This window comes from Rhinolophus sinicus, linkage group LG01 (genome assembly GCF_036562045.2).
Source record: "Rhinolophus sinicus isolate RSC01 linkage group LG01, ASM3656204v1, whole genome shotgun sequence".
NCBI lineage: Eukaryota > Metazoa > Chordata > Mammalia > Chiroptera > Rhinolophidae > Rhinolophus > Rhinolophus sinicus.
In genome coordinates, this window is record NC_133751.1 from 55,427,418 (window position 1) to 55,449,692 (window position 22,275).

At 39.9% G+C, this 22,275-nt stretch overlaps 1 protein-coding gene across 2 annotated transcripts in view; it reads right to left on the reverse strand.

Annotated features, from left to right (window-relative positions):
• ATP13A4 (ATPase 13A4) overlaps positions 1 to 22,275 on the reverse strand; it is a 116,116-nt gene that overhangs the window by 69,991 nt on the left and 23,850 nt on the right. For both annotated transcript variants that reach the window (XM_019723162.2, XM_019723170.2), the window contains exons 2-6: positions 17,749 to 17,922; positions 5,810 to 5,956; positions 2,454 to 2,524; positions 2,284 to 2,364; positions 727 to 796 (exon numbers count right to left, since the gene is read on the reverse strand). In XM_019723162.2, coding sequence (XP_019578721.2) covers positions 727 to 796; positions 2,284 to 2,364; positions 2,454 to 2,524; positions 5,810 to 5,956; positions 17,749 to 17,922 — 543 coding nt within the window. The remainder of the gene's footprint in view (positions 1 to 726; positions 797 to 2,283; positions 2,365 to 2,453; positions 2,525 to 5,809; positions 5,957 to 17,748; positions 17,923 to 22,275) is intronic.

The window sequence follows — 22,275 nt, forward strand, 5'->3', positions numbered from 1 at the left end:
CACCGTTGCCTCTGGTTAGGGAAGAAGCACACAGGGACTTGTCCTATCATTTTCTTTTGCTTTCTTTCATGCCTGAAGTCTTGCTATAAATATTGAGAAAGTACCTTGAGTTTATAAACTTTTTTTTTTTTTTTTAAGCAAGGAGGAGTGCAGGTGAAATGCAGAAGACCCAGAGTACAGCCATATGGTCATAGTTTCATAATAATCCTGTGAAACAAAAATAAGCCCAGTGATAGAGCCAAAAAGGAAAAACTCAACTTTGTAAATATTGGCCACATCCTTCTTTCCCTCCCACACACACATTGAGATCAGTAGAACTAATAAGTCTGAACATATGTTTTACTTCCTACAAATTTTGGATGCTGAGGAAATTGTATATGTTTCCCATAAGAAAATAATAGGGTTTCAAATTTTTTATTATTATTTAGTTTCACGAAGTTGAGACAGACTAGGAAGCAAAGGATTAAAAAAGAAAGAGAATTTGTCTCCATCCAGTCATTGGGGGGTAAATAGACACATGAGCGTCATATCTTATGCTGTCTCAGGCAACGTGTGCAAAAGATGGACTTCAAGAAAAAGAGTAAAAAGAAATATGAAGAAAATCTGCTTGGCATTCTTTTAAAATACCCAAGTTACAGTTACTTATGAATGAGTAGCATTCTTGATTGTTTGACTGGAACAAAACTTGTTATTTTCTATCCAACACCATAAGAAAGTATTGATTACCTCCTTGATGAGCAGTTTCCAAATTGGCGTGACTTCAACATCAATAGTATTAGGCCCACATATTAGCCTCCTATAGAGAGAGATCACAGATCACTCAGTTACTAATAATAAAAATGAAACTCATTTCTTACCCATCAGAAAAAGATCTGTTCCATGTTCATTTTCTCACTTGTGGCATCAACATAACCCTCCTTTGTTACATAACAGCCCCATCCTTTTCAAAATAACTGGGGAGGGTTCCCAGGTACAAAAAACAGCAAATATGATCTTACTGCATTGATTGAACTAGACTCATTCTGAGGTCTAAACATTTCCCTCATTGAATTTGGATATTTAATATTAGCAAGTGTCTCATTCAAGTGTTTCAAAATTAGCATTCTCTCATCTCTGATTCTCCCCAACTTTGGCTCCATAGAAGTGGGAAGGAGGGGTGAATAGGAGAGAGTAGTTTTCTGTACCTCCCTTCCTACTCCTATTCAGTTCTGGAAAGCTGCAAAATCTGTTTCAATGTGAGTGAAAAGGTGTTGGATTCTCAAAAATAGCTCTACACATAGAGTTATACAGCCTTTTAATTGAAAACCCAGAGATGAGTTTCTTTGATGATGCACAGCAATGACCCTTTATGAGTTATTTTGCTGTTGAGAACACTGTCCACTCTCTCTATGCCTTCTACATAGATGTTCAGATCGAGTAGCTTGGTTGAATGTATTAGAGCAGTGCTTCTCAAACTACAATCACACATGATTTTGTGATCTTGTTACTATGAAGACTCTGATTCAATAGGGGTGAGGTGTGGTCTAAGATTCTGCATTTCTAACAAACTCTCAGGCGATGCTGATGCTGCAAGACTTGGTCTCCTCAAAGCACTAGAAATAGGGTAAAGAAGAGTCAGAATCATAGAAACTTAGGACCAGTGACGCCTTTATAAAGTTCTCCTCCCCTTTTTAACAAGTAGGAAACTAAAGCCCAGAAAGGAGAAGTTATTTGCTTAAATCCACGCAGTGATTTAGTGACAGACTCTTGACATTCAATCCAGTGGCTTTCCCAAAACTTGCTCCTCTGATTTGGAATAGTGGAGCTATAGGTCTTGTACAGATATTCTTCTGCTGCTCCACAATTATTATTTGACTATGTTATCACAGGATAATATACATTTCCTGATTATAGTCAAAACTGGCTCAACCTTATTTTTATAATAACCTTGAGAATCCTTGCGTAAAGTAGAAGGAGCACCAAATTTACAGTCAGAAGTGTGAGACTCAGTTCTTTCTCTATCATTCCCATCTGTGTGACCCTGTCCAGGCCATTAAACCTCTCTGAGCCTCAGATTTCTCATCTGTTATATTGGGATGAAGAGGGTGTCTGTTCTACCGCTGATAAAGTTTGCTCTGCTGAACTGAGATAATATATGTGAAAGCATTTATTTTAATAATACTATATAGAGCATTACAATGTTTTCTGATATTGAACTAGTTAAGATGACTATTAACTGGGCTCTCTATTTGGCTAACTGGTAAGCATCCTTTGAGCTGGTTTAGATAACAATATGCATGGTACCTAATCTCTTGTTCTTCTCTCGTCAGACCTGATCCAAATTTTAGATGTATCTTGGCAGAACTGAGCCAGTCTTCCAAAGAACTAAAAAAATAATAACAAGAAAGACATATTTAGCCATAATATTTTTGAGATTTTTTTTTCCTTTGGATGCAATTGCTGAAACAACTTACCCAATTTTCTGGAACTGTCCTTCTAAATTGTTCCAGACATATCTTATTTTCTGCACTTTTATGCATCTCACCTACAAAAGAAAAGTACAAAGAAAGTCTCTAGTTTGAAGATCAGCAAATATACAACAATTCAGTCACTAAAGAATCATTTGTGAAAGAAGCAAAGATAGAGCTCTACTATACTTATTTAAAATATTATCGTTTCCTAACTTATCCTATCCTTTCCTACTATACAAATGGCATTCTTTAGTAGAAGTCATCGTTCAATCAACTTGTATCATGGGCTTACTATATGGATAAGTATATGAATAAATTTCTTTGCACCTCAGTTTCTCCAAGAATAGAATGAGGCAATTGGCCAGGTTATTTCTAAGTTCCACTGCATCTCCTCTGAATATGTTCTCTACCTATAAATAGTCAGTATAACCATTAGATAAACACTAAAACTGCGAAGAGCATATAGCTGATACATAATAAGTGCTCAATACATTTTTTTCTTTTATTAAATGAAAGACTGCTTTGTACAACCACATGTCAACTAGAAATAGTTTAAATCCCTCAGCAATAAGACCTGGTTACCTCAAGTGAATCTTAACCCTGTTCAATAAGTATATGTGTGTGCACACAGTGTGAACACACACACACACACACACACATACACACACACATTCATAGTTACCAAGTGAGAGTGTTAAATGCTGTTATTTTGTATTTTACAGAATGGATTTATTTCGATGAGGTTGTTTGCATAATAACTTATGAAAAAATTTTATATTCTAATTGATTTTCAGTATAAAATTAGAGTTAATTGCCAGTAGGAATGATTCTTCCTCCTTTACAAGCTGCAAATTAAGAGTGAGGAAGAGTATTTATTTGAAAGTAACCAGTTTGGGGTGTAAGCTGTCATGGCCCATCTTGGAAACTCAAGTTTCTTGCTCACATCTTCCTTTCCTTTCCAGTACTCCCAACAATTTTGCACGTAGAACTGGACTGTAATCACAGCTACTATTTATTGAGTACTTGGGAATTTTTTACACTTTTTCTTTAGTCTATTTCATCATCCTCTGATAGGACAGATATTATTTTCATCTTTACTTCACCCACCGAAGTTCATTTTGACTAAGTAACTTGCCCAAGATTGCACTTATTAAGAAGCAGGGTGGTAATTCAAATTCAAGGTCATCTAACCCCAAAGTCCAGTCTCTCAAAGGATCTAATAATCAAGCTATTCTCAGAAGAAGGTCTAGAAATCCCATAACGTCCAGGATTCAAATAGTATAAAGGGAGAGTTTTCTACTTTATTAAGTCTACAAGTTCAAAATCCATGTTGGAAAATTTTAAAGGACAAATGATGGTAGACTGTGAAATCCCTGCCGAGTTAGAGAACCTACATCTAGAGGCTGTAAAACCACAAACTGAGATTGAGTAATTTATAAACCATAATAGACACAAAACATCAGCAGAGCTGGGCAGCAATAATGAGGAATAAAGAGGTTACTGGTACGTTTTACCTCAGGCCAGAAAATGGAAAATTCCATTAACTCCTGACAATTTCTGAGGCCATTCCTCACAGGGTAAGAATGACTTTGACATAGACCTTTAAAATACCTTTGAGATTCCCCTAGCAGGAAACATCTCTGACTAGAGTTTCTCTGCTTCCCTCATCAGCTTTGGTGGCTCTAGAAACTAGGAAGAGGATATTAATCATAATATTTGCAAGGGGTGGAGTGTATTTGCTCATTTCCTGGAATTTCAGACCAGGAAACAATAATTAGAAAATCAGGGATTTGCTGTGGGATGAATGTCATCTTTCCACGCAGAACCAGGAAGCTTCCCCTCCCCAGGCGTTCTGCTTTTCATTTCTTACTGGAACATGTCTTAAGAGCATCCTGTTTAACAGGTTAAGCACTGGGTTGGTACTGCATGCAATTCTACAAGATGGGTCTTAGAATCTCCTCTTAGCCTGTGCTTGCAAACCTGACAATGTTCTTTGCTGCAGTCTCCAAACTCCCCCTAAATAGCCCTGAATGGTTATCATTTTGGTATTGTTGTTGTTATTGTCATCATTGTTGTTGTGGCTGATCCTCTGACATCTCCAATTTTAATGAAAGTTTTAGTCCTTTATGAATATAGCTCATTACAGTTCACAAATCACCTTAATATCCATCTTCTCATTGTAGATTCAAACAGCCCTGAGAGACGGACAGAGATGGAGTTATTACTCTAATTTTATAAGAAACTTGATGCTCAGAGAGGCAGTAACCAGCTGAACTCCCTATGCTATTTACTAGTAAATGAAGATATCGAACCTGGGTGCCAGTACATTCTACTTGGAGACCACTGCCCCTTCTTTACATTTTGTTTGTTTACTTGAGCATTTCTTCATTTGTCTGTCCACTTATTTATCTGATGCAATTAAAGATGCTGGAGGTTAATAATACTCTGAGGCCATGTCCATAAGGCTGATGTGAGATGCCTGCTTCTCCACGTGCATGGCCACCCAACAGATTGAGCAATCTGTTAGCTGGCAATGCTTGACCTCTTGTTTTTGTTTGTTTTGGTAATCAGCAATTGACTGTTATTATTTTTTAACTGACCTTGAGCTCATAAAACTGATTTAAACATATATATATATATATATATATATATATATATATATATATATATATTTAAGAGAAAATGGTCTGTCTTATTAAATGAGTTTTTAATATGAAATTTATAACATATGAATGTTAACTAATCATAATCCAAGTTTCCCCGAAAATAAGACCTAACCGGAAAATAAGCCCTAGCATGATTTTTCAGGATGACATCCCCTGAACATAATTTCTAATGCATCTTTTGGAGCAAACCTTAATATAAGACCCAGTCTTATTTTCAGGGAAACACGGTAGTACTCATTTAATATGCAGAGGAGGAAGAAACTCAAATACATTTGAATGACAGATTCAAAATAAGGTCATTTTGCTGGCATAGCAAACTCCCTGGGATGTTCCTGGGTGATTATCTCTATTGTAAAATAAACCCTGTTACATAGATTGTAATACAAGGCATCATGCTATGAAGAGCTAATATGTATGAGCATCTACTATATATCTGGCACCATATTAATGTTTGTATTTCATAGTTTATTAAATGTCAACCATTAATATTAGAGGTAGGGATGATCACCATTTTGCAATGAGAAGATTGAGGCTCGGTAGAGTTTAGTAATTGATCCAAGGTTGTCATCAAGGTTGCACATAACCATTTGTAATGTTCTACACTGGAAATTGAGGATTGGCACAGTAGAGGATCTGAATTTAACCCTACATTTTTTGAGAAAAAGATTAAATTTCTTTAGCATCAGCACTTACCTTTAGGTCTGGCTTTCTTATAGCTCTATTTATGATATACTCCTCATCTGTAATGAGAGGGTGGTCGGGAGTCAGACCAAATGAGCTGTTTAATGTTGACAGGTAGATCCACATTACCTTTTTCCAAGAATAAGTTTGGAATTCATCCTGAGGAAATAGACACCAAAAACCCAGTGAAATTGAGAGAAGTCATCAGGCTAAAATTCAACCTGAAAAACATTATTTTCATATAATTCTATAAGTTTATGGAATTAATGACTGTTCTAGACAGAATTATATACCTTTGAAAGCTGGTACGTATAGAGCCTTGAGGGGAAAAGTCTTGTCGTCACTTATTGAGGAATCTGGATGTGAATATGAGGCACTGTCCCACACAACAAAGCTCGAGAGTTGAGAGGTGAATTCTCAGGTAAGAGCTAGTTTACTCTCCAAAGATGGGGCTATAGCCAGATGCAAAATTTCACAGAAAAACAAAAAAAAGTATTCCAAAGGTTTTTCTGTCAACTAATCAAAGTCAACTAAACCATCCCCATGTTTCCAGGCTTAACAGCTTAACTTCAATTCCACCTCTGCCAAAACAGCCACTTTCATACCCTCCCCGGGTGTGTGTGGTGGGGAGGATATCGCTATACTACCTTCAAAAGATTCCTACTGTCCCTCTCTTGTGCGCCTAATCACTTCCTGCTTTGTATCTTAGTTCTTATAGACTATCTTGAAGGTAGAGACCCTTATATCCCATTCATGTGGACAATTGCAACCTGCTCAGAGAAAGTCTGATGAATGATGAAAAAAAAGACTGAAGGTATGGACTGAACATGCCTAAAAGTAACTGTCAAGATGTTAGCACAGGTAGGATTGAAGAAGGTACCTTCTGCTATGACCTTAACTGAAGCTGCTTCCCTTTGCAGTTCACTGATGACTTCACCGCAGGATAAAACTAGAGGGAACAGCACTAGGTTGAGTAACAGATGCCACAGTGGCCCCTTAGAGACTCATGTGATACCAGTGGTTATTATCTAAATAGGTAAATGCTACACATAAACCCATTTGGATGCCTGGTAAACTGTTGGCGTTAGGAAGGATGGAAGGTGAAATCAAGCCTGGGAAACAATTTGATGCCTGGAGAATGCAGGTCAGAGCTGGGAATTGTCTCCACCACACCCACTTTCGCCATAAAGAGTGTTTGAGCTGACTGCAAAAGGCAAAGAGAAGATATACGTAGTAAATGTTGTAGCTAAATGTCTTACATTAATTCTCAGGAGAAGCCCACCTCCAGGCCTTTGCTCCTGCTGCTTCCTTAGCCTGGAATACACATCCTCCTTCCCTCTCTTTAAGTCTTCATATGGCTAAATCCTAAGCATCCTTCAGGATCTCACTCAAAGTTTATATCTTGGGAATCTCCCTGATTTCTCTGGGAGAACTTTGCTCTAAGCCATCAGGGTATGCAGATTCTAACCACATTCTTCCCCCATTGCATTACCCTTCGCCTTATCACATCTCTCGGACTGTGAGTAGGGACTGTGTCTGAAGCATGTCTGTGCTCCAGCCAGGCCTATCACAGGTGTGTGTGTGGCGGGGGGGGGGGGGGGGGGAAGCAAAGCAAAAGAAGTGGGAAGGGGAGGGAAAGGGAAAGGAGGGAAGGAAAGGAGAGTGAAGAGAAGGAAAGGAGAGGAGAAGGAAGGAGAGAGAGGAAGGGAGGAGGGAAAAAGCCATAGTAGACATCTGAAAGTTAAATTAATTTTTAAAATGAGTAAAATTGGTTATTACCTCATTATAAAAAAAAAAAAAAAAACTAAATTTACATCAAATCAAATTTGCATGGAATTACCTTCCAAGTCTAAGAATGACTGAAGATGGCTAAGTTTCCAATGACTGAGCCTCAGAACTGGTAGACGTGTTCTAAGTGTTGTGGAATGGGCTGCCTAAAGCAGACCTTGACATAGCTCAGCATTATAGAGCTTTGCCTTTGACCACATCAAAGGGGTCTTTGTTGTGAGAAGAACTTTTAGATTCTAATAATAACAATAATAAAAATAGTTACCATTTATTTAGCACTTACCATGTCCTAGGCACATAATGCTACATGTGTATTATTTCATTTAATGCTCAAAAACCCTATGAAGTGGTTGCTATTCAGTATCCTCTTCATTCTACAGGTGAGGAAACTAAGACACAGTTGGCAACTATTAGAGCAAGGATTTGATCCCCCACTCCAGGCCATTTGCCCCCTCCAGACTCCCCTCTCACCATCTGCTCTATTCTACAAAGTGATTGGACTGCCATTTTTATATCCAGCCTGAACTGGGACTGCCGAAGAACAAAGTTTCAATGAAAAACTTGTTACAAAAACACATTTTTCAGTAAATAGGAACACAAAAGATAAAAGTGCCATAAAGACCAGAGAACCTCTAGCCACCAAGTGAGGGCAACTAGGAAAACAGCTACTCTTGGTCCTCTTAAGTGAAGGAAAATAAGATTAAGTACTCATTTTTATGATTACTTAGCATTTTATAAAAACTTTCTGTGTTATCTTATTTTAGTCTCAAGTCTCCAAAACTGGTATTATCATCTCCATTTTGCAGATGAGAAAACTCTCCATCAGCAAGACTCAGAATTGTTCAAGCCAGTCTGGTCTGGATAGCAAGGCAGAACTGAGACCTGAGGCGAGGTCTTCCCCCTTCCAATCTTGGCTCCTTCAACTTGTTTCAATAAGTTGTCCATGGTGTTTGTAGCTCATGTATAAAAATTACCTTGAATGCTGCTATGTAACAGATAACATCCGATTCTGAGGAACTCTGCTCTTTTGGCAACAGAGAGTCTGACTCCCTCAATCAAGCTCACTTTGTGTGACAGCAAACAAACCTCTAGATTGTAATGCCTAAAAATGGAAAGGCAAAGGGGAGTATTGAACTCCCAAGCTCTCACAGGCCAATATTAATCCAATGCACCAACTGCATGCCTTAGTCTAGGTGAGTATTAAAGACTGAAATTCGTCAATATGCCTAGATTTGATTACAGCCTTTAGCATAACTCAATTAAAGGTACTTGGATATGTTTGCCTTTAAGCTCATTTCCTGTCATCCCCTTGACCCCTGAGCCCTATAACTCATAAAGTACAGTTGTAGAGACTAAATGAAGATACCACATGAGGCAACCATTTTTCTTAAAGTGAGGTAGTAATACTGACATTTTTCTTGCTTACTACCCTATGAAAAACTCTGTAAAATCATTCATATTTTTAAAGAAATTCACCCAAGTTTTTAAGAAAAAAAAGGCAAAGAAGTGGAGGGAAAGTGTGTCAATGTCAAGTGGTCACTCCAGGTAACGTCATCAACTTCTCTCAGTTTTCAGTTTAGTGTTGTCCAATGTGGGATGAGCACAGCCTCTTCCTGAGCTCAAATCTCAGCTCCAAACAGTCTTGAAAATCATTGCAACTCTCTAAGCCTAATTTTTTTATGTGATAAATGGGGGTGATGATACCACATTTCATGGATGTTTGAAGGATTAAACACAATAATACATGATACACCTGGTCCAAGGTCTGGCCCATAGCAGGGTGCAACAATTGCTAATTGGGTACAGCTTTGTGCCTCATTTTTCACAGCAGTTGTTCCTGAGATCTTTCTATAAATAGGAACTGACATTCCCTTTGAGGAAACTTCAGAATCTCTGAGAGTATCTCTATTTATTTTTGCTTTCTGGAAGAGAAGCATCTTTACCTAGAAATGGCTAGTTTCACTTCATTCTGTTTCCCCGCTCTCTCAAGCAGTTAATGATCTGTCAAATACTTCCATGTACCAGAGGAACTACCACTTGAAATAATTTCTTTGTAATCCAAATAATCCAAACTGTTTGTCTGGAAAAGCTAGAGTTTTAAACACCTCATGTCTCACTCAACAGGTTTACCTCCTCTTTATCCAGAGAATTAACTAGATCAGTTCTTGAACTCTAAAAGAGTAGGACTGAAAATAATTCAAGAGTGCATTTCAAAGAATTGAATGTACACAGAGGACCAATGTTTGACCTGGACAGAAAGATAAAGAAGAAAACCTGGGCATTTTTTAATTTCCTGAGACCTTGTACTTCATGAACTTAGAAATAAATGCCAGACTAACTTTTATATTTGAGTGATGTGAGTGACCTTGCTTATCTTCTTCTAACCCTTTGTTATAAGCACCTCATCTCTTGGAATTTAAAAGCAGTGCCATGGTCACTTTAAGTTCAGGCCAGTGTTGTGCCTTATCCTCTTGTGTGGGAGTTCACTCTGCAAAAAAGGTACTTCTGAGCTTGCCTTAGAAAACAGTAACCCATGGCAAAGTTCCACAGAGACTTTACACTTGGAGATAGAAACATTGCAGTGCTAAAAAGTGGAAGTCTACCTGAGGTGAAGAACTTAGAGAATTATGGAGAAAGTAGTAACTTACACTTCTTGAGCTCTTTTTAAAACACTGTGCTACCTTCACAGACCCATAACTTTGGCAAAATACTATTCTTTCTATATTTAAGTATCACTATTTTTCTTTCTCTTTCCCCCTCTTGGCCAGACCCACTGATACTCTAGACACCTTAGCTTCATATCCCCAAAGCTTCTTAGCTGGAAAAAAATTGACGTTGACTAGAACATAGAATTAGTTATAAAATATACAGAGAAGGTTCCAAGCATTGGAAAAACAAATCTCACACTAATTATTTTCTCAGTTCTCCTGGGACACGTTGACTCCCCCCAAAAAAAGGTGATCGGGGGTTTGGCCAAAGCAGGGAAGTTATATTACAAAGCAAAGGCTATGTCTATGTTTGTATGCAAAAAAAGAAAATCCTGAACAATTCAACATATGTTTCCAGAAAGATGTTTGTTTGTTTGTTTCTGTAGTCGTTTTCTGAGAGAAGAAGGAGTAATGAATTAGCTGGTTCATTGTCTGAAATATCTGGAGATGCACTGTTTAGTTAAGAAGTAATGGGTAAAAAGTTAAAATTGGTTTTAAAATGTGTGTAGTAACCAATGCTCATAGAATGCCCACATGCCAGGCATGGTTTCATCATAGCACTTACAAATACCACCTCATTTAGTCCTCATAACAATGAGGTAGGTACTATTATTAGTCCCGTTTAACAGAAGAGAAAATGGAGACAGATGTGGGGTAAGTAACTTGCCTATTATAGACTGAATTCCCCAAAATTCATAAGTTTAAGCCCTATCCCCCATGTGGCTGCATTTGGAGATAGGGCATTTAAGGAGGTAATTAAGGTTAAGTGAGGTCTCGAGGGTGACTGGATTAGGGAATCCAGTAGGGCTGCGGCCCTTCTAAGAAGAGGTAGAGACCCCAAAGCGCTCTCTTTCTCTCTGCCAAGTGAGAACACAGACAGGAGGCAGCGAGCAGTCTGCAAGCCAGGAAGGAAGGTCTCACCAGAAACCAACCTTACCAATGCCTTGATCTTAGACTTCTACCTTCCAAAACTGTGAGAAAATACATTTCTGTTGTTTAAGGCACCCAGTCTGCGGTATTCTGTGATGACAGCCCAAGCTAATACATTGTCAAGAGCAGCACTGGGAATCAAACCCAGGCAGCCAGGTCCCTTACTCTCAAACCACTTCACAATATGTCTCTGTAGAGTCTAGCCACTGGGCAGGGAGGAGTAACATCTTCAGTGTTTAGATTCTAGTTCAACTCTTAGTAGTGGTTTTGCTTTCACTGCTTATAGCTATATAGCTATAACTTCTCTTTGCCTCATCTTAAAATGGGGAAAATATAGTCTCTACCAGTAAAGACCAAATGAGGCAACATACATGCAAATACTTTGCAAAATTTAAATCACAGTGTAAATGGCCCTGTGTTATAAACGATAATGGCCTCAAAACTATTTATCTTAACATAGAATCATTTCTGAGAGGTCAGACCACCGAATCTCAGGGATTTCTAGCTGTCTAAGGAAAACCCAGTTTGAAGTGCGGGGCGGGGGGAGCTGAGATTCAGTAGAGGGGGAGTGTACTTAAAAGAAGCATACTACTATCTTCTCTTACTCTCTCAATCATGACATTTCACTTTAGTGTCTTTGTAATAAAGTGCTGGTACAAATCATGAGGCCATTTATTACAGATTCCATTCAACTTATTTAATTGAATTAAATAAATATTGAGCACCTACTGCTGCCATGTGATAGGTGCTGTGGGGGATGAAAAGTAAGCCACAGTTATTGTCTTCAAAAAGCTTACATTCTAATGGAGGAAGAGGCTATAAAAAAGATGAAAAAGAAAAACAATAACTCCGGATTTAGAGAGTCAGAAGACAGATTCAAGTTCTTTGTCCACTTATGCCCTTTACCTGGATGGTTCCCCATGGGCCCCTCCCCACCAGCCACTATCACCTTTTAACTCTTATCATCCCTTGGAGCTCAGGAAAGCCTATCCTGGGTTTTCTTGACTTAGTTAAATCCCTATTCTATAATCCTACCTTAACCGTAAACCTTTCCTAAGTAGCACTTATAACAGCTGGATTTTTACATTTATCTGTGTAGTGATCTAATGAACTCCACAATGGCAAGAACCCTGACTTTCACTAATTATTATACTCTTTGTCCCTTGCCCGTGAGATGCCACTGTTGCTGGCACAAAACCTGGGCTCAGAAAATTTGTGAAGGAGGGAGGGAGGGAAAGCAGAAGAGATGGAGGGAGGGAGAGACCTGGATGACATCTACCAGGTTACAAAGTTACTTGTTCACTTGTCTGTAAAATAGAGATGATAATGCTCATTTCCCAGGGTTATTATGAGAATTAAATTATCAATGAGATGCTATTTTATAAAATATTACATGAATAGCACTTTAATACAAGGTAGACTGCTAAAGGCATTATAGCAGTCAGAGATGAAAATACAGAGCTGAAAGAGAATAAAGAAAAGGTCATTAATTCCCACCAGAATTGAGGCAAAAAATGTATCAACAAAGACTTACTAAAGAAAGTGGTATATGGCTGAGGAATGAGTAGGTTTTAATAAGATAGAAAACCTACTTTCTATATTTACTCTGTAGAGAATGTGTGTGTGTGTGTGTGTGTGTACACGTGTGTGTCAGTGTGTTTGTGTGTGTGTTTGAGTTGACTCCTCACCAGAGTGTCACTCTATAAGGACAGCGATTTCTATATGTTTTGTTCACAGCTATATTCTCAGTGCCTATAATAATGTCTGGGACATGACTGGAGCTCAGTAAATACTTATTGAATGAATAAATGATAATGAACCAAAAATAATGAATGAATGAGATTGGGAATATCAGACGAAATTTTATGAAAGCACAAACAAAACATAGAAAATGGTGTTGCTTTGGGGAACCTGGGCTTGGGGAGACCAGGTTGCAGAGGAGAGGAGGTAGGGTGTCCAGGAAACATGACTGCAAATGCTGGTGGCTGGTGAGTATCCCAGTGGGCTCATGGACTTTACATCCCAGTTGCATATCTGATTTGCAGAATTTCTGAGTTTTCGAACTAAAGGCCCCAGCACTGCCATCTTTAGGGGACACTGAAGGGAAAATGCTCCTCCTTAAAACATTGAAATGAAATGCCCTGAGTCAGACCTAATAACCAATCATCACAAAGTCCTCCTCTGCACAACATGGGTCTTTGACAACATGTGACAAACAATGACAGTGAAGGAAAAAATATGTTTGTAATTATAGTAAAGATGAAAACTATGGAAATTACCAGGAGCATCTGAACCCAAAATGCCAGTAAACATAAATCATATTTGCATAGAAATGTAACATTGCTGTAGATATTGGTTAAAGTTCAGAAGTAAGTGAATAATGGATAAAATGCCACTTTTAAAATTATAAAATAAAAGTGTACTTGCTCTTACCTTTGGGAAAAATCTCACTCTTAAAGACATTTAATAATAGAAGGGGAGCTGAAAATAAATTGGCTGTTAAAAACTTTCAGTCAGTACATACACCATGGCTTTTTAAAAAAATGTTAAGAAATTACTACCTAATCAGTATCTGTCATAATGATCTGTAATCTTACCAGTGTGAGATTGATGATAAATACCAAGTACTGATTTTTTATTAACATAAAAAAACAGATACACAACATATTCTCAAGTTGATGTCATCCAGTCCTCTTTAATGGGACGTCTTTACAATCCAGCTATTACAAGATAATTCAAATAAAATATCTTTTAAAGTGTAATTTTAATGCAAATAATCTAGCAGCAGACTTTTAAACTATTGGTACCCAAAGCTTATTTTTATCTAAGGCTCAGATAGCAGCAGTGTTTGAAATAATTGAATTCTCGTCTAATTATATAACGACTAATTTAGAACTTCATTTATTTGGAGAGTCTCTGGCATAGCATATCCATTTAAAATGACACACTAGAGCAGGTAATTAAAAATTAAAGTTGAAATCAAGATGAAAAAGGCAACATTGAAGCTGGTTTCAACAGCTCTGATTAGCTGAGAAGGGCGGTGAAATGGGAGAGGGGCTTAATAGACTTTCCAAGAGGCAAAAAAAGAGGCAGGGTGATGGAATGCAGCTACCTGAGGCTCCATTGCTTTTTCTAAAATCTTTCTAGTATATGTCCAGTATGGATGAGTGTTGGGGAGTCCCAACCACAGGAAACCTTCCCATGTCTCCTGGCCCGGAAGGAAATGCCAATCCTCCTGGTTAATAAGGAGAAGACACAATATCCAATGAGCAGGGCCATTGTACATGAGTGCACCTAGTTTATCTCTAGCAAGTTCTTGGGTATAGCAAGCTGATGAAGTTGCTTGAGCAATTATGCGCGCGCGCGCAGACACACACACACACACACACTCAAAATGGTCCTTGATAATGCATTTTTCAGTTTGCAAATGGTTTTTACATATATAATCTCACTTCATGTTCAGACCAACCCAAGAAAGAACAAACACTTTTACTAGGCCCATTTTATAAGTGGAAAAATTGAGGTCCTGAAAGATTAGGTAATAAACCTAAGGTGTAACATTCCTAAAGTGCTAGGGCTAACAAGTCAAAACTTATGACTCCAAACCCCAAAGAGTGTTAACCATCTCCCTGTTGATGAACACTTTGTTTCTTTTACTCTGACTAGATTTCTTTTCTCTTTTCTCCCTCTTCATTTCCCTTTAACCTACTTCCCTCTCCATTTCTTTCATTGTCCTCCTTTCCCTTGCCATGTCCAGCTCATTTCCTCATATTTCTAACTGTGCTTTGACTCTACCACTAACCTCAGAGAATATAACTTCAACTAGATGTTCTCAGATCTGAAGAGTCTCGGTGATGCAGAAAGTTCGTCTGTTTCGAGGTCATTTCTGCTACAGCAAAAGCATCAGCTCCTGAGAACTAGTTTGGGGAAATGGAAGTACCCACAGGATAGATTTAAGTACTTTTCCGAATCCTCCTGTTATTCCAGAAAATAAGGGTCTCATAGGTCCTTAAGTTCACATGGAGGGGGTTGATCTATGAAAGGATGACATATGTTATGTCATATGTCACAGAGCTGAAAGTCTCTGTGACTGGGTCCCCACTCTGAGCCCAGAAAGCAAACCTCTCTCTACTCCTGTACCAGTAAGACAACTCAAACTGTGTACAGAAAGACCACTTATAACACTTTGCTAAATCTGGATCATTCTCTTGAGACTATATAAATATACAAGCATTGGCTGAACCATAGAGCAAATGTCCAGGCTTCTATTCCACTCTCAAGGACCAAGTAAGCTCATAAGTGAGAGTGATGACTATACACAGCACTGTTTCTCAAAGTATGATGCCTCAGCAGGAGCATTAGTATCGACTGAGAATGAATTAATGATTAGAAACTCTGGGGGCGGGACCCAGCAATTTGTGTTAATAAGCCTTTCAGATAATTTTGATGCTGGTTGAAGTTTTGGACCCACTGGTCTAAGCACAGTTGTGTAGAAACAGCCCTGTACTAGGACTATTAGTCCTGGTTAGGTCCCTCACTCTCCTAAGCATGTGGGTAAATTGTGTCCCCTCTCCAGTCCCCATTTCCTCACCCGTCGAATAATGTAGTCTTCCTTGGTAAGTGCCAGGCACTCTTCTCTCACGCATATTCTGAAGTCTGGTGTGAGGCAGCAGTGGAGCAAGACTCCCAGCCCAAATCGCCAATGTGATGTGCTCTTACTCAACAATAATCTTGCCTTATTAAAGTCTTGAAATTTATTCTCCAAGAATCTTGACTTACAGTATAATTGAACTTGGGAGGAGGTGCCTCAACTGCTACCTGTATCATGGTTCATATGTCAGCTAAGTTAGGACATAGAACAGTTGGATTTTGAAGTGACCAGGATCCAGAAACAAGGGGTGGGACTGACACCAGTGGACCAAATCAATACAGACAAACATCATCCAATTCCCAATTTCATTGAGATCTGTTAGATTGAAACGTGGAATTTTGGGATGGGAGGGCAGTTCTAAGACGTGTTGATATCTTCCCCTCTTGCTGCATTAAATAGAATATTTACTAGAGAGATTGCTATATCTCTAGCTGTATCTGTAAGAAGAAGCTGACAGCCCTGCAGAGGTTGATTTATCAAAAATCTGTTTGTCATTCTGGGTCATTTGGGCTGATGCATTGTTAGGAACACTCAGTAAATGTCAGGCAGAAAAGGGTCCTCTGTCAGTCTGTCCTTTGAAATCCACCAATGAGAATGTCCACTTCAGCCTTCAGCCAATACTTGTTTATGGAATCCCTACCATGTGTAGGAACCACAGATACAGTAATTGTGTTAGAAATAGTCTCTTCCCTTGTGGAGTTGACAAGGGAATGCAGCAGAAAGAACACACGTTGCCTAAGTGTAATGAGTGCTAGGAGGAGGTGTTATAGGAGCAAAGTCAGGAAAACTCATATAATGCCAGGACCTTGTATTAGCAGAGAGAGGCAATGGCGTCGGAGAGAAGATAGCTGCATTTCTTACCCTAGCGTATCTGCTGGGTGCAACACACACCTGCCAAGAACCGTGTCTCTCTCAAATGAGCAGGGGAAGACAAGATCCTCCTGAGAGGAGTGCTCCCCTCCTTCCCCACCCTTCCTCCAGAGTTGCTCCAGTGACGGGGGGCTATGATAGGCATGGATATGTCAGGATGCAGGGGAAAGGATCAGAGTGAATATTGTAGCTGTAGCCTGACTTTACTTCCCACTACCTATTATTTTTAGCTATTAACATGGCTACTCTCTGCTCTAATATTCACAAAACTCATAGATTCTAAAGGAAGCCCTGTGAAATAGGTCTTTTTTTTTTTTTAAGATTTTATTGGGGAAGGGGAACAGGACTTTATTGGGGAACAGTGTGTACTTCCAGGACTTTTTTCCAAGTCAAGTTGTTGTCCTTTCAATCTTAGTTGTGGACGGTGCCGTTCAGCTTCAAGTTGTTTTCCTTTCAGTCTTAGCTGTGGAGGGCACAGCTCAGCTCCAGGTACAGTTGCCGTTGCTAGTTGCAGGGGGCACAGCCCACCATCCCTTGCGGGAGTCGAGGAATCGAACTGGCAACATAGTGGTTGAGAGAATGTGCTACAACTAACTGAGCCATTCGGGAGGCAGCTCAGCTCAAGGTGCCATGTTCAATCTTAGTTGCAGGGGGCACTGCCCACCATCCCTTGTGGGACTCAAAGAATTGAACTGGCAACCTTGTGATTGAGAGCCCACTGGCCCATGTGGGAATCGAACCAGCAGCCTTCGGAGTTAGGAGCATGGAGCTCTAACCGCCTGAGCCACCGGGCCGGCCCCAAAATAGGTCTTCTTAATCAAATCCCATCATACACAAATTATTGAATTCTTGTTAAATACATATATGAAAAGGCAAGGCTATGATGGAACCTGAGGCTGGAGCCTTCTCCTGGCTCCTGCTTTGTGAACATGTCCCCACAACCATCCCATAACATGATGTCCAGAAGAAAGGGCGGCCAGGTATGAAACCAAGTAAACACTTACTGTTGTCCTCAGCAACACGACATCTGCTTCTTGCAAGGAACACGGGATGCAGTTTGCCCACACATGCCAAGCGGGTCTCCAGTACAACACTAAGGGGAGGATCCCAAATGAGAAGATGGATCCAGCAAGGCAGAGGGTTTTCCGGCAGCTGTGAGTCCGGTAGCCAAATATCTCCTAGGGCAAAACAAAATGACCCCAAATATTCGTTAAGCACAATAAGCAGCAAATGAATACATTGGGATTTTGATGATGAAACTGAGGGCAAAAAATAAAGAAGTTGAGCAGGATGAGGGGATGACAGGTTGAGGGGTTGAGAGAGTGGAGAAGGATCCCTGACAAAGTGTAAGATGTGACCCTACAAGTCACAGTCTAACTGAGATATTCAGTTTCTGCAATTTGAGCTCCCAGTTACCTATGCCAAGCACTGTGCTAGGTGAGGTGCTATCTTGTTTAAATCTCACAATCATCCCCTGAATAGGATAACATTACCCTCATTTCATAAATGATGAGACTGAGCTCAAAAAGGCTGAATGGAATGACTTGTCCAAGGCCCCATAGCTAGGCAGTTTGGCTGCCAAGATTCAAACTCAGGTCTGCCAGCCTCCAAGCCTTGAGCGTGATTCACAGCCTTCACAGACATACATGACCGTGAGCCAGGTGACAGGAGGTGGTGGCAGCAACCAATGATCCTCTTGGCTAGGACCAGCAGCTTCAAGGGCAGGAGGAGGGACTGGAGCCAGGCCTTGACTTTACAGCCACGATCCGTGAAAGTGCTGGGCCACAAGAGGGCGAACAACTTGCCTTTGGGAGTTGAACTTGGAGTAGACTATATATTCCCACCCTCCTCTCTTGTTCAGTAACAAAAATAATTTTACAGCAAGAGGGAAAAATCACAGAGACTGTTTGGTTTACTTCAAACCATGCCTGTTACGCACCTGTTATGTGCCATGAGGGGAGATGAGACCGTGGAGGATACAAATATGAACAGAAGAAGAGTATTACCTCTAGTAAATTTATAATTGGAACAAACTTCTTTCCAAGTAAAGCCTGGGACAGGATAGAAAACCATCCCTGAAGTTTATGGTTCAATCCCACAGCTATATCCCACAAAGTCATAGATATACTTTATGCTTGTTAACAATAGCTAAAAACTGAGAAATAGAGAGTCCTGGTTAAAAGCACATTCTCTGGACCAAGACATTTTGGCTTCAAAGCCTAGCTTGCGGCTCACTGGGTGTGACCGTAAGCAATATAAGACTCCACCCTAGACGTGGCCTAAAGCGGAATCAAGGCTGATCCTTCGGATTTTACACTCCATACCTTAAGAAGGCTGGGAGCCACTCTCAGGGCCTAACACTGGGTAAGTGTTTAGTGATGTAGAAGTAAGAAGACAGGCTCCCGGAAGTGCATGTGAGGGTGAGAGGGCGACAACAAGAGCAGGGCACTGGCCAATTCCAAGAAGTTTCATAGGGTGATGTCATCACCTGGGCCTCACCAAGTCCTGAGAGTGGCTCCCAGCCTTCTTGTCCCAGAGCCTGCCAGCAGGGAAGACTCAGGTTAACCAGGTCTGAGACACTGGGGTATAATGAGAGAGGGAAACCTAGGTTAACTGTCACACCAACCAGCTACACATATGGGGCAGGTATTTAGAGTTTATTCTCTCCCTAATGGTACCATCTCCATAGTTGTGACTGTCCTGCCATGGAGCCATATGCAAGCACAGTGCCTAAATGGGCTCTGGAATCTTCTCTGACTGTCTTCTACCCTGACTGACATGCCTTTCTGAAACATATTAATTCATTCAATCAAATTACAGTCAAATCTTGTTGGCCTGAGAGCCATTTATTCTCTTTAAGACAATTTTGTGTTTCTCTACTGGCTTCATTAAATATTTGAAAGTTTAAATCATTCATTTTTTAAAAGTTTACCTCCCTAAAAATAACGTCTTTTCCCTTATTTTGGGTGTGAAGAAAATGCTTTACTGTAATTTCCATGCACTGCAACAAATCATGCTGAAGGAATGCAATTCACCTCACTGTTTATCCTAACCCCTAGCCCTAATCAAATTTCTGCCCCAGTATTTTCTTATTTCCTACTCTTTCCTGCTAATCGATGAGTTCCTAAGTGTCCTGTAAGTTAACTTGACTTCCGGATCCAGGTGAGAAACTTTCAACCTGGTAGACCTAATCCAGAAATCTTAAATTAGAGGCTCAAAAATAACAGCCTGCACAGGTTTCCTGATGGCCCGGTAAATGTTTCTGAAAACTTTAACTTGATCTTCCAGTTATTTTTGTATAAAAATTCTGTTGTCCACCTTTTCTTTAAAATAAATCAGAAATTGTGACAACACTATACCCACATTCTTGTACTGCAAAAATCAGCTGAAGAGCAGCAAGAGACATGTACAAAATCGCCCAGGAATGAACCCAGCACCATCCAGTGAGAGGGAGCTTGAGGCACGTTCACACAGTGGGATCGTAAATAACACTGCCAGAAAATCAGCTCCAGCAACACCCAATAATATGGATGACTCTTAGTAATACAATAAATAGTAAGTGAAAATAATCAGTGCAAAGGAATAGGTCAACATGATAACTTTTTCATAAGGTTAAAAACAACTAAAATTTAAAATATATTTATTTAGGATACACTTAGGTCAAAGAAAACTCTATAGAAAGGAAAGAAAGAGAATGATGAACACACAATGCAGAACAATGGATACCTCTATCAGGGCGAGGCAGGGAATTGAGGGGTCACATTGTCATACGTAAGTTGTTGTCAAGGTCCTAACTTTTGTTTGGGGTGGTGGAGTCATCAACTTATTTTAAAGATCTAATTAAATAATTAATTTGGACATCTACTGCCTGGCCTCCTGCTCTGGACCAAAAAGTGTATTCTCAATTGCCTTAAGGTGAGCTGTGCTAATTTCCAAGTCTTATAAAGTAATTTACAAGAAAAATGATTACAAGAAAAAAAAATGAAATACTCTCCAACAATGACTACTTAATAGTTGTGTCCCATTTTCCAAGAACAACGTTGACATCTGTTGAGTGGTGGCCAGAGTCAAGTGGCCTGGCCACCATTCTCTGTCCCATGGCAGACAATTAGAATGTCATTTAACTCAACTTCATTCTTGACTTTAGAATTTCACTTCTCTCTAATTTCTAGCTTTGAAATGCCACTTTTCCAGCCATTGCTTTGTGGTTATCTTGCTACAGCATTACCTCACATGGTTGCTATGGGAAACAGTGAAATGACACCTGTGTCAGGTGCCTAGTCCTAGAATCAAGGAGCTCATCATAAAAATCTTCAGGTGCTGCATCCCCAGCATAAAGTCTTCAAGGTGTCACTGCTTCAGTTCAATGCCAGTTGCCTACTGGGTCTAAGGCCATGGGTAAGATAGGTCTGCTAGAGACAAATGTCCCACCCTCAAGAGTCTGGCAGGAGAGATGATGAATTTAAAAATAACTATAATTCAGAACATTATAAATAAATAAAACATTGCGTTATGAAAAGCACTGAGGGGGGATGTTATTGGTTTCAAATGATACAGATATCCTATGGAGACGAGAAGGAAAAGCTTTTTAGGAGAACTGTTACCTGAGGTGAAGTTCAAAAGAAATTATTAGAATTTCAATAGTTGCCAACAAGGGTAGGAGAGCGGGCCTTGAGGAGAAACTAGCCTTGAGCAAACATGTAGAATCTGAAAACATGGAGTGTATTGAAGGACAAAATGTATTTAAGGTATTACAGGTCAGTGTGTTGTGGTGTGTTGTGGTGTTAGAATTAAGTCAGTCACGTATGAACAAACAATGAAGCTTTGGGATGCACTTTGGGATTCTAGAACATCTACTCTACTCCAGCTAGCCACTGGCCAAAAGAGAGTTTGCTGAACCCTTGAAAATTGCACTTCCATCTTTCCCCTTCCACACCAGCAGGTGGACCTCTCATGGCTTCCCTAAAGCTGGTGTCCTCAGGTGCTGCCTCTGGCCATTTTGACTGGGCAGCGGTCTGGTTGTAGAAGCGGGATGAACAGACATGCTTGGGACTTCAGAGTCCTTTGACTAATCAGGGTTTCCTTTTCTCAGCCTAGGGGAAATACGAATAGGTTGTCCCATGGGTTGGCTGGCAGAAAAGCAACCCATCTCACCCCTCTGTGGCAGACAAGGTAGGAATACCCTGCCCTGTGGGTAATTGTCCACCCAGATCTGGATGAAGCTCATGGAAACACACAGTTTGTTTGAATATAACTTCTTATTATGTGCCAGTCACCCTAAATACATATTTTTCTGTATTCTGCTTTAATCCTCACAACCCTGTAAGGAAGGTAATATTAGCCGTGGGTGAGAAATAAGGAAGGTAAAGTCCAAGAAGTTTAAAAAAATATGCCCAGAGTCACCCAGCTGGTAGGAAACAAGCTGGGTCCTTCTTAACTCCTTCTGCCCCAGAAGGCTGCCTCTCATGAAGAAAATCCCTCCTCAGCTCTTTGATATTATCATCTGGCAGGTGTCATGGGGGATAGCACTT